Below are 18,007 nucleotides of genomic sequence, written 5' to 3'. Positions count from 1 at the left end.
GATTATGGCAAAACTTAACTTAAATAATAATCACTATTATGGGTCCATAAAACATTTATTCAGCACTTTTGAATGCACACAGTACATTAATTCCAAGTCAAGTGCATTTTCTTTTCTCTGTAGGATAACTACAACAAAGTGCATTCAGAACAAAGCCAAGGTGCTTTAAAATAAACATCTAGGCCAGTAGGCCTACAACAAACTAGTGTAAATAAAGACTGTAACAGCCAGGCCTTTAACAACAACAAATGCACCTATAAGTTTGGTAACCTAACGTGTTGTTGTGATGACGTAATCAAAACGCGGCGACAAGCACGGCTCGCGACCATGCTCGCGGCTGGCTCACAGCCAACATGTCTGCTGATTGGAAATATTTAAAAATATATAAGGACTGCGATTTGTAAAACTTGTTCAGCTGACATTCCTCGAGGGGGTGTAACTGCAAAGACTTTCACCACTTCGGGATTACTCCACCACTTGAAATCAAAACACCCGGACAAATATGCGGAGTATGATCAACGTAACCCTGTTCTCTGACATTCGGTGATATTTTTTCGGTGCTAAAACGGTCGAACAGGGCCGAAAGCCGAAAGGGCCTTTTTAACCATTTTCGGCCGATAATTTTCGGTGGCCGAATATTCGGTGCATCCCTATTAATTTGTCAAAGTTATTCGCATAACAGTATACAGTTGGCCTAGATAACAATCTGACTCCTCCTCAGACACTCAAATCCTCAGCTGGAAAACCAACTCATCTGGCAACACTGCTTCTTTGTTTAAGAATACTGTAGAGGACAGGACATAACGTGAGATATGTCTTTAATGTCCCACTCAGGCTAAGAATTCTGTGAACTAACACGTATCATTTGCTTCAAGACAAGGAAAGAACAAACCTGTTTAAAAAAACTTTCATGTCCTCAATTATTGAATGGGTATCAGTAAGTATATGATCCGAACACCAACGCACAACCCACTGCACCACACGCCTCCCACATATTTACAAATTTGATGTGACTGTAGGTTATCACTTAGTGGCAAACATGAAAAGGTTGCCTGCAGTAAAGCCACACTAACAAAAACACTCAGCAACAGACATATCAGTTAAACAAGTACAACCAGAGTGAGAGTGCCCAACCCCTGACCTGCCTGTGTTTCACATTGAATGAAAAACGCTGACAGTCAGTGACAATGCAAAAATCTGCAACAGCGCCACCTTCCCAAAGGCAAACAATGCAAGGGACAGACAATGAACCGCTGTAACCTGACTATATGTTAAACAAAACTGAAAAAACAATGATTCTGTTACAAGAAAATGTATATGTAAAAGATTGTTGAAAGAATTCTAACAGAACATATGGTTTACACAGTGAAGCAATTAGGAAGCATGAGGAAACGGGTATGAAAGGTTTCGGAATGCATTACTTTTTTTTTTTACTAGACCAGTATGAGGAAGAAGGAAAACACTGAAAAGAGGCAATGTCTTCATAGATCGACTCATAATTGAGGGGTTTTTAGCAGTAAAAGTAACTTTGCTTTGTATGAGAAGATATTCAATTAAATGAAAACAAAAAGGTTTGTGCAAGAAATAGGTTTATGCTATTTAAAAAAAGTGTATTTTAAATGATAAGAGGAACATGAGTTGAAGTGTCTCAATGTAAGGCTGTTAAAAGCTCGGTGGACTGAGTGGTCTTGTTTGCATAAGCTTGGTGAAATCAGTTTCAACATTTCCTTAATCACACACACACACAATGTGCAATGTGTGGCCAACAATTTGAACCATTTTTTTCTGAACACACAGTAGCCTACGTTTGTGTGATCCAGACTATTCATTTCATATCCCATTCTGGCATTCTATTTATAAAACCACTGATTTGATTATAACCCCCCTCCCCTGCTCTCACCGATGCTCCCATGATGATGAAGATGTGAGCGTCAGACTGGTGGAACTCTTCATCTTCATGCAGCTCCTTCCTCAGCTCCCCGAACACCTCGGAGCGAGAGAGGGGGATCTTGGTCATTTTCTCTAAAAAGTCAACAAAGATAAAATCAGTAAATAAAAATGAACCAACAACATTGACGAAACATTAGGTGGTGGTGCTACAGTGTTGCAAACAAAATGATGCTGGAACAATTGAGAACAATACATTTCCTTAAACTCGGACGGTTTGATGTATTCGGGGTTAGGAGGAATATAAATGAATGAATAATCCTGGCTCGGGAAAACTGATACTTTTAATATTTCTCCTACATTTTATAGATCAAACAAGCTATTTTCAAGAAATTAATCTGCAGTTAAATCAATACAACAATATGTGTTCATTGCCACCCTACTGTCACAGCTTCATTCTCTTGCTATCTGCTGTGTTAACCTATTTAATACCTAGTATACAGACAATTCTCATGCATCTCAAGTTATTAGCGTTACTCACCGTTTTGTTGACTTGTCTGGCTTGTTGCTCGGCTCGTCATGCTGTCTTGATTTCCTGCAGCTTGTGTTGTTAATGAAATTTAAAAAAGAGGGTGTTAAACACACATTCAACAAAGAAAATTGGCCTTAAAAGAGTAAAAAACAAATACTAATTAAATGGAGAAAACTCAAATAAAATGATAGGCAAACAATAGACGTTGGCCAATCCCCAAACCGACCTCCAATAGAAAACCAATAAGCACCTAAAACAGCAGAAAATAAATGATATATGTTTTGAAAAAAAGGAGAGGCAGGTAAAATAAGATTTTCTTCTCCCTGGTCCTTTCCACCGTGCGCTATAAAAAAATTAAAAACAACTAGTATACGTGTAGATGTTTTGTAAAGTGTACATGTTTTGTTTTAAACTGTCATGTGTGGAATAAACAAATAAATGAAATGGTCAGCTGTGAGAGGTCAAATATATTGGATTTTAATCAAATGGACTCTAACTGAAAAAAAAGGGAAAAAAGCAGCACTGGGCCTTTACTTCCTTAATTATCCACAACTTTGAATTCCTTTTGACTGATTTTAAGTTGTACTTCTTTTTGTTCAGTAATTTCATCACTGGCCTCTTTATTCTCACCCTTATCTACACCTGCAGGCTGCAGTGATGGTTACAAAGATATAGAATCCCATCTCAGCCAATGAAAGTGCAAGTCATTATAAGAATATCTAAATAATGACAGTGCATCTCTTAATAAGCTTCTCGTCCTTTTGATATGCTGCTATGTCATTATTATAAGACATGTGTTTTGTGTTACTAAATCATTATGTAAGGATACTAGTTCATCATTTTAAAACAGATAGTTAATTACGGAGAGTTTATAATTATTTTACGATACAAAATCATTTGTGCCAGTATTTCAAAAAAGTGTTTCATTATAATGACTTGCATCATTTCTCTTTTCATTGCAAGTATCACATTTTCTTTTCTACTGGAAGAAATAAGCTTCAATACAAATCTGCAACGCATTTCATAGAAGCTAAATTAACAAACATAACAACAGTCATGAAAGTATATAATAATACATGGCATGCATATCATCTTACATTAAACAACAACACTAAGAAGTACAGCATGTGTATTTCTGTCAGATGGCTCTACTTGGCCTGACACACAACAAACTATAATGATATTAGTAAATCTTCCACAAAATCCCGTATTTAAAAGGCTAAACGTTAAAGCAGCACACCGTGATAAAGCTGGATACTTTTGGCTAACACATCAAGATAACAAGGGCTGACATAACAGGCAGTTAGCAGCTAAACACTACAGCTCAGAATATGTCGCTTTTTAACATAATAGCTTTATATTGCTGTTTACAAGCTGCTGGGCTAACTAATACTGTACAAACCGCCCTGTCATCAGCCCTTAGCTTTACATGCTGCCAACATGCCTTCACAAGGGATCCAAACTGAAGCTAGCAAACAGCACCTAGCTTACAGCACATGCAACGGTAACCAAGGGCTAAGTTAGCTCAACAGAATGTAAACCGCTGCTACTCACAAGTCCGTTAACGAGATGATAACCTGGCCGTTAAGACTCTGAACCAAACCCTCCGACAGGCAGGGCTTTATACACTCACACAGTCAGGGGGAACAACAGTCGAGGCTGTGTTTTGTGCAGCGCATTTGCCCTGCCTACTTCCCTGTTGAAGTGACAAAGAGGAAACTGAAGATTTTTATTGGTTTGGGTGAAACTCACCAGCGCTCGCTCGAGTTCCCATCACTGTCGGATCCAGTGACGTCGTCGGTCGGCTCTGCCGGTGGGCGTGGCTTAACATGACACGCACCCTCACGCACACACTGCCCATGATATTCTGACAGGAGGAAATGTATGGAGCTAATTTCCTGCCATAACTCCACAAACAAATTAAACAAGTTTTACAAATGTGTACATTTGTGAAAAAAATCCTGAGCACAACCACGGCGGAACATTACTGCCAAAAGTCACGTAATGTTCCGTGACTTTAGAAAAAAAGCTTTGTACTTGTAAAACCTATGCTGAATTTGTCTCTGAAACATGATTTATTTACACAATTATTATTGTGTTGGTTTGATAGATACGTTTTTATTTGCTAAACTAAATGCATTAGTTTGGAGATGGTGTTTTGTATTTGCTAACCACACTGTGTTTGTTAGTGTATCATAAGGCATTTGTAAAACTTGTTTAGTTTGTTTGTGGAGTTATGGCAGGAAATTAGCTCCATAGAAATGCAGTTCAATCTTGTGGGTGAATATGAGGGCACAAAGTAAGACTTTTTTTAATTCAATATTTCAGTTATGTGTTCATTTACAGTAATACCAATCACAATAATAAAAAATGGTTGCAAAAAAATTATAATAATAATATCAACAATGATAATAATACATTAATAATAATAATAATGGTAATAATAATCATAATAATCTTAATAATGACATTTCACAGCAGTAGTGGGTGAGTAAAGAAACTAGAGAATACATTAAAAAAGGCAAATCAAAATAAGTACAAATACTGCACAATAAAACCAGGTAATAACATAAATAACAAAACAAGGAAAATAATGTATTGTAAGAACAACAGAATATCTAAGAGGATGCATTATCTGCAACAGTGCCACCCTCCCAAAGGCAAACATACAAGGGACAGACAATGAACCACTGTAACCTGACTATATGTTTAAAAATAGTTGAAAACAATGATTTAAAAAAAATCGGAGAGAAAACATGGTTTACAAAGTGAAGAAATTAGTAAGCTTGATGAAACAGCTATAAAAGGTTTCAGAATGGATAGAAGGTTGTTGCTTTACTCCACCTGACCAGTATGAGGAAGAAGGAAAACACTGAAAAGAGGAAATGTCTTAATAGATTGACTCATAATAAAGTTTTTTTTAGCAGTGAAAGTAACTTTGCTTAAAATGATAAGGCATTCAATAACTCATTAAATGAAAACAAAAAGGTATGTGCAAGAAATAAGTTTAAGCTTAGCCAAGTAAGCTTTTAAAAGTGTATTTAAAATGATAAGAGGAACCTTGAGTTGAAGTGTCTCAATGTAAGGCTGTTAAAAGCTCGGTTGACTGAGTGGTCTTGTTTGCAAAAGCTTGGTGAAATCAGTTTCAACATTTCCTTAATCACTCACACAATGAGCAATTTTTGCATGATCATGATGCCTTATCATTTACCATTCTGACACGCCATTTATACAACCGCTGACTTGATTATGACTCCCCCTGCTCTCACCGATGCTCCCATAATGATGAATAGGAACAAATGAATATCTACTGTAAGAGGAACAAATAAACATAAATAACATTTAATACATTTTTGTAGTCCGATTTATATCCAGAGTTGGATGAAATAATTTACTGCATTGAAAACACAACAACAATGTAAGTAATCCACTACAAGTTAAAGTACTGCTTTAAAAACCTATTATTAAGTAATATTTGCAAAATCTAAGAAAGTAACTGAAGCTGTCCAACAAATGTAATTGATATTTTCTTTTGATATTTACTGGAGTTGCATAAAATGGAAATAGCAGTTTGTGTGAGTCACAAAAATTCCCTCTTTGTCTTTAGGCAAGGCAAGTTTAGGCTATAATAGATTTAGATAGACAGAGTTTGCTTTTGTTTCAGCAGAGATATTGACACAAAGAGAGAACTCTGTGCTTATTCGACCGTTGTAATCACTTGATCTGACTGCAGAAGGCTCTTATTAGCTTCGGCTGAACTTTAACAGGAATTTCTGTACAGAAAGAAAACTGAGGATTTATTCCCTTTCACATTTGAGGTTGAACTTCAAGAGATTCTTCAATAAATATGTATACATTTACTGGGACCAACAACTCTTTGGATGCACATAAAGGCATTTGGGAATTGTACTAAGAAAAGCTACAAATCCACATATACAAAATTGCAAAACCTTCTTTGGTTGAGATGTTGTGACTCATTGCAAGCAGACAAAATCACGTTTTCTTCAAATACTGTCAAACACTTCCATGATGATTCGGTTCTGCAGCTGCTCTGAAAACAACCACAATGTAAACTGTAGGATATTTTTTGTAGAAGAAACGTAAAGGTATGGTGACAAGAATGAGGAAATGCAAGTACTTCCCTTTGCAGCCTGAGACAGTGTTGTAACATGAGTTGCTTCAGAGTTTGAGTTTATAAGCTCGGCCCCAACACATGAATCATATTAGAAAGTTACTGTCTGTCCCTTTTTCCATACAGATATTGAATCGACAGATCATATTTTCTCTTCATTTTTTATATATAAATGGAATAAAGGTTTTACCATGGTTTTACTCAAAATAAGGTATTTGTCAAACTCAAGTCATGTAATGTGTGGACTGCCTAACAGAGAGAAATTTACCCTGCAGATTAACACAATTCTAAAATAGGCAACGATTACGGTAACGCAAAGCAAGATTTATGAAAAACTCTCTCTTTTTTAAGGCCTTTCACAGTATAAAGCCCTACATTAGTTTAAAAGAGCTGTTAAATTAAATTATAGTTTATTGAATATCATTTATACCAGATATTTATAATTTTATTATTTACTCAATCGTTTATATATTTTAGGATCATTTATTGATCATTGTTGTATTTTTTTTCTTTTTTCTACACAATCGTTTTAAAAGTGCCAATGTCTTGGTGACTATAACAATTTCTATATAATGTTAAGAAAATGTGTTGATTCCGTTTTATTTGTTTGTTTGTGTTTTTATTGATTTCTAGTTTAGTAGAGTGTTCGATGTGTCCCCCTAGAAACGGGTATAATCACCATGGTTACACCTAAGCCAAAGGTGGTGGTTTATTTACAGATTGTGTTCCTTCATGGTGTCTCTGTGACTGTGGATCGGTTACAGGCTGGTTTATCGATCAGGGTTAACTTTGTCTCACTATGGCATTCTTCGGTTTAACGCACCTGGGTGATCAAAACCCCATAGGGGATAATATGATAGTGAATCCCAGAGGAGCGTCTCTTTTTCGGGGTAAGAGGAGCTACACTCTAGCCTACCTTAGCTGCTAGTCCATTCTCGTTTAAAGTGGTTTCTTCTAACTAACTAACTAACTAACACAAAGTGAACTGAAACTACACTTACAGGGTAAAAGACCCTTAGCTAGCTGATAGCTAACAAGAGCACATGTTAAGTCTTCATAAGTCTTCAGGCTTCAATAACATGCTACATTTAGAGCTAACGTTATAAGTGGTGGGTCTAACTAGCGTTTAGTAGCCTACATTTACTTTTACTTGTGTAGCCTTATTTTATACGAATTTTCTCATTGTTTACGATATTTGTTGTGCAAAATGAAAATGTAATGTTTATTTTCATGTAGCTTCATAATTGTGAAGATTTTCTGTTTCTCTTTTAAAGTATTTTAATCTGTTTTTTAGTGCACAGTTGCAGTTTCTCCATTGATAATTATAAATGTTTAACACTACTTGTACATTTTCCTGATTTTACTTTCATACTCAAGTAATATTTTCAATGTCAGGACTTTAATAGAGTATTTTTAGTATTGCCAAATCAAATACAAGAACTTTGAGCTTGAATGCATCTGTTTGAGGACCCTTGAATGATGCTGTATAATATATAATACATGCTTTATTTAAGCAATATATGGTATATAAACAATACACATACATTCAACTGTATCCTTATTTCTTTTGAAAAGCAGCTGCAGGATTAGTATTATACATATCTTCTATTCTATAATAACATTTCTATTTACAGATGGACCACCTCCATCTCTTCAAGAACCATCGAGACCCCTCACATGCAAAGACACATGCAGCGTTTCCCACCAGCCTCTCCCCTTCAGCACTGACATACACCATGGGAGCTATGAGCGACACAGAGAGATGGTCAAAAAGATTAAAACACCCAGATGTGAGTAGACATAGAGAGCATGCAGATTAGGGGTCTGAATCACAGCTGTATTCTTTGTGAAAAATGTGTCTGTCTTTTCTCCCCAGCACCTAACCAGCTGTACATAAGGCCGCTGACGGAGAGCCAGCAGTATGGATGGATGGTGTCAAAGCCTCGTGCACAATGGACCAAAGTCAAATCCTTTCCCAGAAAGAACAGTGAGATGACAAAGTAGGTATCATTTCTAGATCTAAAGAATTCAATAACGTTGTATATAAACTAGATCTCTGTGATTATAATCCATTTATTGCTTTTGCAGGTTTGTTCACGAAATGTCAACAAAAGACCGGGAGTTCATCATTTTCTGACAGCCTTGTCTTCAGTTATTAAGCAACAGAGGCAGCATCAGCTTTGGGGTTCATTTTGGAGATTAAATTGAAAACAGAGCATCTTTTTGAGATTTTTCACGGTTCATTTAGATTCTTTAACTCAAGTTTTTTCTTTTTTTAAATCTATTTTAATCGTGCCTGTTTTTTTTTTACACAAGATGTGAAAATACTTTACAAGCTTTTAAGCTCACAACCTTTACAAAAAAAGATGTACATCTACAGATATATATTCACGTGAAGGAGCAGTGTGTGGGGTTAAGGATCATCTATTGGTACAGTAGGGATATTATTTCATTATAGGTTTTCATTATCTTAGAATTCAAAATGCACTACTGGAGTGATTCATAAAGAGAGACTGTACCTCCCTCTAGAGGACATTAAAAATAACTACTCCTAATTGTGTAAGATAATTGTATTGAATGGTTAAAGCTAAGTTTAGTAACCGGGCCATGGGGAGTTCTTTACCTACTGTCTCAAACCAATAATGTCTAAAACAATTCCTATTGGGCTTAATGCAGTTCTACAAAAGTGGCAGATTGGCGTGTCAGAATTAAAAGCTGTTACTTACCATGAGGTAAAGGTTGATCCTGCAGATGGGTAATATTGGTTTGTTCTTCAGAGCTCTCCAGGACAGTTTCCTTGCGTGGTCCTTCTGCCAAAAGCCTCAAGTATTCTTAGTCTGTTCATTTCACATTAAAACATCAACTTAAAAGTAAGTCACCATCTTTTTTTGTTTTCTGTCAACAACCACATCCTTGTTGCAGAACAGCTGTATTAGTTATAATGGTGCTGATTCTGAATCTGATAACTAAAGCGTTATGTACGTGTATAGCCGTTGTGAGTAATGCCAACACGGTAAACACATCCAAATCCGGGATGTTGTTTCCAGTTACAGGTTCATTAGAAAGTGAATATTTAAAATATAATTTTAGAAGCCAGCACAGCTTTCCAAATGTAGAAGGATCTGCCTGTGGTTACGTTTTTTTTATATTGACAAGTTAACCCCTTGTTAGTGCTGTAAACATGCATGATTCTAAAGGGTCGCAGGTAATAGATATTTGCACTGAAGCACATCTAACAATATAAGTAAATATACGAAGACGCAAAACAGCCATTGATCTTTTTTAATTTTTTTTCTTCAAGGGGAAATGTTATTTGTTCTCTTTGTCATAGTCCTCAACTCCTCATGTCCTTCAGTTTTGCAGAAAACACTCCCCTTTCAGCTCCTCCAACTGAGGGAAAATACAAATAAAAACATACGGAAGGATTCATCAGGCCTGAGCAAAAACAGTGTTTCAGTAGTATGGGGGACAGCCTTCCTCCCCTCCTGTTCCCCCCAAAAACATCCCAAGAGTTAACAATCAACACAAGTCTATGGACAGCCAATAGAAATAGAATACATACAGTGCACATTTTAAAACTCATGTCCGTTGGATAAACTCTGCTTATATGACTCACTCTTCATTGGTCACAGTTCACTTCATAGTTGGTGATCTCCATTACATTTCGTCCTCTGGTGCTCCCACCACGCCCCGAGGCCACATATCATCGCTCAGGAGGGGACAGAGCACGAGGCTGCGTGAGCTGGCTTTGGTACAAACATGATCAACTGTTGGTTGCCAGTGTTGAGTGTGGCGGAAGAGCTAAATCAGGTCCGATTCTCCCAATTACAAAAAGTTGAAGCTGGAGAAACCAAGATCGAGTTTAATGATGAGAATGTTCACCGGAAATTATTCCCAACAAGCCCTTTATCAATCTCTCGTCCAATCATCTGCAGTCCAGGCAGGCACTGCTCCCTGTCAGAGTTATTCTATGATTTGTTTTATATTAACTTAAGGCAATCAAACTCAGCTATTACTTCTACTGATTGTGGGCAGGATACAGAAATATGTGGTTAGGTTTATTAATTCGGCTGTCCTCTTCACACAGTCTAACACCAGTGATATCCTATGTTACTGAGAAGTGAATGTGTGGGAGGGAGAGGTCACCTAAAGCCTGACTGAGATTTACAATACTGCAGTAGTGGCATAAATAAATTAAAAAAGCACAGTGAATCATCTGTATATATGTGTGTTTACTGCTTATGTGAGCATACACCTCTCGGGTTCTGCTGCAAAGGCAGCTAATGGTTATTACTTGCTATACATGAAATACTGTATTGTACATGTAGGGTTGAACAGCAGAATTCATTGGCTGCAGTTGATCAGTTGGTACCAGTGAGCTTGAGCTTTTACAACTGGCATTTTACAAGAAAGCGTGCTGGTCTTTGATCCTTTTCATTGGAATGGAATCATCATTATAAGCATAATCATAATCATCATAATAATAATAATAATATTAAGAATATACAAATGATGGATACAGAGGTGATACAAAATACCCTACGTTAAAACAAACCAAAATGAAAACAAGATACCACAATCAGACATGCTTCAAAGCAGTTATGTTTGGCAAGAAAGCAGTTTTTGTCGTATCATAAAAACCTCACAGTGAAAATAGTTATGCCCCTTCAGGATTACAAAGCACAGTATTCAGTCAAAATCAATATATATTTCTTTCCTTCATTTATTTCTTCTTCATGGAAGAATCAGGCTGTGTGGTACAACTGCGTTGAAATCTGAGGTTTCCCCCTCTGATGGCTCTGGATCTAAATTCCTTCATTTCCATTTGCACCAAAAAAATACTTTTCTGAAAGGGAAGGAGCAGTCGATGACAATATATACTGTAACGGCTGAAACCAGCGGCACACTGGCTGCTCAAGCTCTAAGAAAGCAATCCGACAGGAAATGAGGATGAAGAGGATCCTACTTTTAAAATATAGATTTCAGATATCACCTTCTACTCACATCCTTAGTCGTCTTTAGTCATTTTGTTGAGAGGTTGAGGTCAACATTATAATTTAGAGCTCTCCGCTGCCTGAATGACAGACAAAATAAATACATTTGATATATTTTATGAAAACAATGTAGCAGCCTGCGCTGCCAAAAAGACAGGGTTCAGGCCTTCTGCCTAAAAAACAGAGGTGGTGATCATTGCTGACTTTTGCGAGAACATATCAAACATGTCTTGCCTTGCTTTTAGTGAATACTTTAGTCTTTGGTCAATATATTTCTCCTCGGTTTATACATATATTCATACACACACAAATATGCATGTACATACACACTTATAAACGTGTAATAAACTGGATATTTGTGCACGTATGTATTCACACTTTTTTATAAAGGACCTTTTTGCACAAAACATCGAGATTAAAATAAATAATTAATCCAGAAACAGAAAATGAGTACCTGTTCTTCATAGGTCATGTGAAATAAAAAATACAAATCAGAAAAACAAAACTCAAAGTAAAATAAAAAGTAGCCTTATGTACAGCGTTAATCTTCTTTGACACAGGCTAAAAGGCGTTGTTTTAAATAAACAGACTTTGCATCTTTCAAGAAGCCTGAGAGAGAGGCTAGACATGAGAAAAACACGCGTCCTTCATCATGTTTGGAGCCAAAATGGCTGCTAAACGAGAACATTTTCTTCTCATCAAGAACACTTTCCATTTGATGTCTTTAGAGTTTGTTTTCCTCTTTACTTGGGATTCAAGTGATAGCGTCTCTAGTTTGTAGCCATTGCTCACACTGTGAGTCCTCGCTCAGTGGGGCTGTGTCCTCGCAGCGGGGACATCCCGACATCTGCTGCTGCCCCGGCTGCTAACTGTTGGGCGGCCCTTCGTTCAGGAAGTAGGTTGCCATTTCCCCTTTACCTTTGACCTTTACCACCCCGCGATACTCCAGCACGTACCCTTTGTTTGCAAGCACCTGGTAGAGGTCTGTAGTCACCTGAGAGCAACGGAAAACATAGATGTATAAGAAACCTTTTAAAACGTTTTGCCCAAAGTGACTTACATACACTGTATGCACTATAGACATTTCTACGGGAGTCATTTGGGGTTATCTTCAATCTTACAAAATATCAAGAATCCAGGGTCTGACTGAAGGTTTTTAACACTGGTTGCTAGAAAATGTTAATATATGTGGACTGCATTTTAATAGTTGTAAAAAGACACCTACCTGTATGCAGTCAGGTACACCTGTGCTGTCCATACGGCTGGCCACATTGACTGTGTTTCCCCAAATATCATATTGAGGCTTCCGCGCACCAATAACCCCCGCCACCACCGGCCCAATGTTCAGACCTGGAAGACAAAGCAGCTACTGTTACCTGTTGATCACAGTAGAAAAACTGAATGAATGCGATTTCAAAACATTTTAATCTCGCGCACCTATCTTCATCTGGAAGTTGTTGAAGGAATGCTCGTTGATGTACTTCATCTGCTCCCTCAGTCTCATGGCGTAGTCGGCCAGTGCAATAATGTGTGATCGGCCCTCCTTGTCATAGGTGGAGTCGTTGAGACCGGAGGCCGCCATGTAGGTGGAACCGATGGTCTTGATTTTCTCTAGCTGCCTGTACTTATCTTCACTGATGATCTGAGAACAGAGAGTGATCACATTGTGCAAAACACACTCATTATCACATGTTTTAATTAGCTTTCAAATTAAGCCAAAACGTCTCATTCCTGTATTTTGTATTTAGCGGTGAATGTTCACACTGAGCTTTAAAACGTGCCTCAATAAACTTTACCTGTATACCAAAATGTGCGTACCTCATCAAAGTCAGCGATGATCTCGTTGAGCAGCCGGAGACACTCCACCCCCTCGTTGTTGGCCTCCAGCTCCACGTAGAACTCAGAGAAGTTGCTGATGGAGGCGAACATGACGGCCACACACTCACAGGACTGGTAGAAGAGCTCGTCGTTACGCCGCTCGCGCGTCAAAAAGTGAGCGGCTACGTCCTTGGGCAGAATATTATGGAGGAGGCGTCGGTTGTAGGCTTGCAGTTCCTCCATCTCCTCCTTCTCCTCTGTGGCCTGGGGGTGAAGAGGACAGTTTTAGTTAATATATCTATAGCTTTATTCAGTTGTTATAATGTATAAAAAAACAATAGTGATTCCTTAATTATGAAGTACTGCCAAACCAACGCTAGTTTATACTGAGGTGGGCTGAAGCCTTAGATTGTTAATTATTTCAAACAATGCTCATTAAATAACTAAATTCAATGCAAATAATAAATTAAGTATATGTATAGTATATATACCTAGAAATCCCCCCTAAATGTATTAAGTGTTTCTATGACACATTGTTTTTTTTATACATGCAAATTATTTTTCAGCCTTACTCTTAAAGTCCAAAAAAGTACAGTATGTGAATTTAGAAAAGATATGCTCATTGACTGTTTACAATTCTTATAGCTTTTACTGTACCATAAAAGTTTGATTAACAAATGATATATATTAAAATGTCAGGTAGGGTCAGGTGTACACAAAGATATTCTATAAGAAGACATTCATAAACTAATACAACTCGATCACTTTAAACAGCAGAAATGTGAAGCCAATGTGTTTGTAGTTCACATGGTAAGATGGCGCCCTCTAGTGGACGCTGCACATACCTGTAGTTTCCACAGGAAGTCGAGGCGTGCGGTGGATTCGACCTGCTGGGAGTGCAGGTACAGCGCCAGGACGAAGACTGTGAGGATCACTGGAGTCATGACCCTCAGGGACACTTTGGTCACAACGAATGGGCTGCAAAGTGACAGACACAGCGTCACATTAATGCAGAACAATCTTTGAAATTAGAGATTAAAAACCTTACAAAGTGACACTTGATGTATTCTTACCACTGGTTTGTAGTTTCATTGAAACTGGACCTAAAAGTGCAAATACAAAAAAACAACATGCTGGTCATTACATAATAATCCTTGTGATATTATATATAGAGTCTTAATACAAATAAAAAGTCTTACCATTGAGCACTAGTTTGATTTAAATCACTGAAAAGGAAAACAAATACATTAGATAAAATAATAAAATATAGAAAAATTACATATAACTCAAATAAATATAATGTGATTCAAAGTCATGTGTGCTTTAACTCATGGCAAGAAACAAGGAACAAATAATCATATTGTTTCAAAACATTGTATGTTGGTGCCAATCAGATACCTCAGTTTTCAATACTGATTGAAAAATCTATATTTTTTTAGACACTAGCATTTTTTCCATTGGAGATCTAATTCTTACTGAGAATCTCTTAAACAAAAGATTTTAAAAAAACAGTTTTGTGTCAACTTACATTTAAAAACATTGACATCTTAAGGAATCGGCCTCAAATTATTTCCTTTTGGATTCAAAAGCATAATAAAACAAATTATTAAAATTTGAATGTTTACTGATTCAGATCAAGAGGAAAAAGTGAAAAGACTGGCCAAGTATTTAAAGGCAACTTTCATTAAGTCTTGATGTTTAATAACCCGCTTCACTTTCAAGAGCCGAAAATAAATGCCATGTTACTTACATGGCATTGGAGGTGACGAAGAGGTCTGCGTTGTCGAACAGAGCGACCTGTGGCCACTCCACCAGCAGCAGGAAGGTGAGCTGGATGAGCAGCATGAGGGCGAGCTTCCCGATGCTGCTGATCTGCAGGAACACCGAGCAGGCCAGCAGCGTCAGCAGCACGCTGTAGCTAAAATACTGAGAGCAGCATCACAAAGAGACGTTATCAACAACAGATCTCAGAAAAACACAAATGCAAATGTGACATTTCAGACAGTGGCATAGTGAACACAAACAGTGAGGAGGAGGAACAACAATGGTCTCACCTCAGGGAAGGGGCAGGAGGGGCCTTCGCTCGGACAGATCTCCAGACCCCCTTCAATGGACACATTCAAGCTGCGGATCAAACAGGGCGTCACCAGCGCCGCGGAGGTGTTCAGCTTTTCGGCGACGCATTGTGCCAAGCTCCTGGTGTCACAGGCAAACTGCAGGGAAGCCACACACACACACACACACACACACACACACACACACACACACACACACACACACACACACACACACACACACACACACACACACACACACATTAGACTTTGTTGGATCCACCGGTGCCTTTTCTCCCTGTTACTAAAGTTTTGGAACGTCTTTCTTACCATATATTAGCATTGTGAAATTCTAGCAACAAGGAGTCATTTGGTTATCTTTATGGTGAATTGAAAAGCATCTGGGTTTGCAGGAGAGCACAAGAAAAATGTTGCCACACTGGAAGTACCAGAGGCGTGTGGATACAGGATGCTGTCTGTTTTTTCACATTCGTAGCTTCTATTGAGGTTTTGAAATTAAACTTTGAACGTTGGTTGTTATATTTTATGACATCATTACCCTAAGCGATTGAGAATATTAAGTTTGTTTTTTGTAAATGGGGTTGTATGAATGTAACTTATTTGTTGCTTGATTCAAGAAAATGTGGATTGAACCATTACATTTGGGAACTGCATCCATCCTTTTAAAAATAAACGTTCAGTATGTATTAGTATGTAGCTTTGTGGTATTCTGAACAGCCCTCACATGGCGTCTCTTTAATCTTACCATATTAACAAAGGCAGAGATGAACACAAGGATAATGGTGAATACTCCCACCAGGGTGCTGTTGGTGCGAGACTCAACAATCTTCTTTGAAACGGTCTGCATTGCAGCTGGAAAGAGCTACACAAGAAAGGGCAGAGGAAACATAAAACGAGTTACACATCAAACAGTGAATGATTCATATGAAGATATCTATGTTTTTTGGAAGCTCGGCTACCTTGATGCACGAATATATGGCACAGATGAAAAGGATGTTGGCGAGTATGACGAAGATACTGATGTAGATTCCCAGCATGACCGGGGTGCTGCAGGAAAGATAACAAACATTTATAGATAAATATTTAGGACACCAAATCAAACCTGTTCAGAGTCAAAGATGTCAGTCAAACTCTTCAAACACTTGACTGTGTTGGCGACTATATAACATATTGTTTTAGCATGAATTCAAATTAAATGCATTCATCATTATTACATCGTGAAATGTTTTCATATTGGAAGTTTTCTATATAAGGAACGAACTGTGTATATACAGTATATATATAGAGCTTACACAATTACACTAAGATTTACTTGATGTCTCCTCTGGACATCAATGAGAAATACAAATAGAGGCGAAGTCCCTCCCTTTCCAGGCGAGCTCCATGGGACCTTATTTTGGAAAAAGTATGTATTGAAGTCAATGGAGAGAGAAAGATTACCTTTCGATCCCGTTTGAATTGTGCCACGAATTACACATATGATGTTTGTCAATTTAAAAGATAATTGTGCAAGTAAAAAAAATAAAAATGTGTCGTAAAACTGTGAAGTAACACTTTTCTTGGTGTGAAACCGCTCAATGAACTACATCTCCCATCTCGCACCACACACCAAGACGGCCGTCACGTTGGCGCATTTCACTTCTTTCTTTCAGAATGAGGCGAAAAGTATTAAAAGAGGTGAAAATCACTACAAGTCTGGGCATGTTGAGAGCTGTACATACACACAAGGGGAGTTAGTCAGTTCCGTAAGAGCCAGCATGCGGGGACCGGGATTCTGGGATTTGTAGTCTTTCTAGTTGCGTATTTTTCATAGTCTTATATTTCATCAGTTTTACAACAAACTGTGACTTTTTTGACATGGAAATGATTTTGTTAAGATTGACAAACATCAGATGTGTAATTCGTGGCACAATTCAAACGGGATCGAAAGATAATCTTTCTCTCCCCATTGAGGACATACATACTTTTTCCGAAATATGGTCCCATGGGTCGGAAGTAGATGGGCGGGACTTCGCCTCTCTATCATTATCATTTTACATAAACATGAGCGAACATATAAATCCAGACCGAATGAACCAAACTACAGGTGTGAAAGCAACCCTAATACATACAGTACATACTGGAAGATATACAGTATGGAAACATTAAAGTACTCACTGTGGAAAGATGACGATCTGTATGAGGGATATGAAGCAGAATACTAGTAGAGAACAGGCAACATAGCCTCCAAAACGATCGTCCACCTTCTTGGAATACTGCAAGAGAGTCAGATATAGGTCACAGCCTCCTCTATAGATGAATTACACTTAAAGGTGACCTATCATTCGAAATGCACTTTTGTAACGTCTTTTATACATGAATATGTGTCCCCGGTGTTCCAGGGAACTCACCAAGTGTCAGAAAACACAACCCTCTCTATTTTCCTCCATTCCCCAAATCTCTTAAAAAGGGGCTGCAACGGATCTGATACAAATGATCCAGATTTGAACACTTCTATGACGTCACAGAAGTGGCGCTACGGCTATTGGTCCAACTCCACCAATAAGGAGGAGACAGCCACGGACATTGC

The 18,007-nt window shown here is 37.8% G+C and overlaps 2 protein-coding genes across 2 annotated transcripts in view; both read right to left on the bottom strand.

The window, feature by feature from the left end:
• The window catches only part of g6pd (glucose-6-phosphate dehydrogenase), a 16,784-nt gene extending 12,605 nt beyond the window's left edge, over positions 1-4,179 (bottom strand). The window contains exons 1-3 of the mRNA XM_010779643.1: positions 3,974-4,179; positions 2,429-2,488; positions 1,895-2,022 (exon numbers count right to left, since the gene is read on the bottom strand). Of these exons, the coding sequence (XP_010777945.1) occupies positions 1,895-2,022; positions 2,429-2,468 (168 nt within the window). The 5' untranslated portion in view covers positions 2,469-2,488; positions 3,974-4,179. The remainder of the gene's footprint in view (positions 1-1,894; positions 2,023-2,428; positions 2,489-3,973) is intronic.
• Positions 4,180-9,819: 5,640 nt separating this feature from the next.
• Positions 9,820-18,007, bottom strand: part of adcy6a (adenylate cyclase 6a) — a 37,421-nt gene continuing 29,233 nt past the window's right edge. The window contains exons 12-23 of the mRNA XM_010779642.1: positions 17,596-17,727; positions 16,398-16,485; positions 16,184-16,300; positions 15,418-15,576; positions 15,114-15,289; positions 14,563-14,589; positions 14,437-14,466; positions 14,209-14,341; positions 13,364-13,627; positions 12,983-13,187; positions 12,771-12,895; positions 9,820-12,539 (exon numbers count right to left, since the gene is read on the bottom strand). Coding sequence (XP_010777944.1) covers positions 12,411-12,539; positions 12,771-12,895; positions 12,983-13,187; positions 13,364-13,627; positions 14,209-14,341; positions 14,437-14,466; positions 14,563-14,589; positions 15,114-15,289; positions 15,418-15,576; positions 16,184-16,300; positions 16,398-16,485; positions 17,596-17,727 — 1,585 coding nt within the window. The 3' untranslated portion in view covers positions 9,820-12,410. The remainder of the gene's footprint in view (positions 12,540-12,770; positions 12,896-12,982; positions 13,188-13,363; positions 13,628-14,208; positions 14,342-14,436; positions 14,467-14,562; positions 14,590-15,113; positions 15,290-15,417; positions 15,577-16,183; positions 16,301-16,397; positions 16,486-17,595; positions 17,728-18,007) is intronic.

The sequence above is a fragment of the Notothenia coriiceps genome, unplaced genomic scaffold, assembly GCF_000735185.1.
Source record: "Notothenia coriiceps isolate Sejong01 unplaced genomic scaffold, NC01 NC01_scaffold00020478, whole genome shotgun sequence".
Lineage (NCBI taxonomy): Eukaryota > Metazoa > Chordata > Actinopteri > Perciformes > Nototheniidae > Notothenia > Notothenia coriiceps.
The sequence above is the reverse complement of the archived record's forward strand: the minus strand, read 5'-3'. Positions and strand labels throughout refer to the sequence as shown.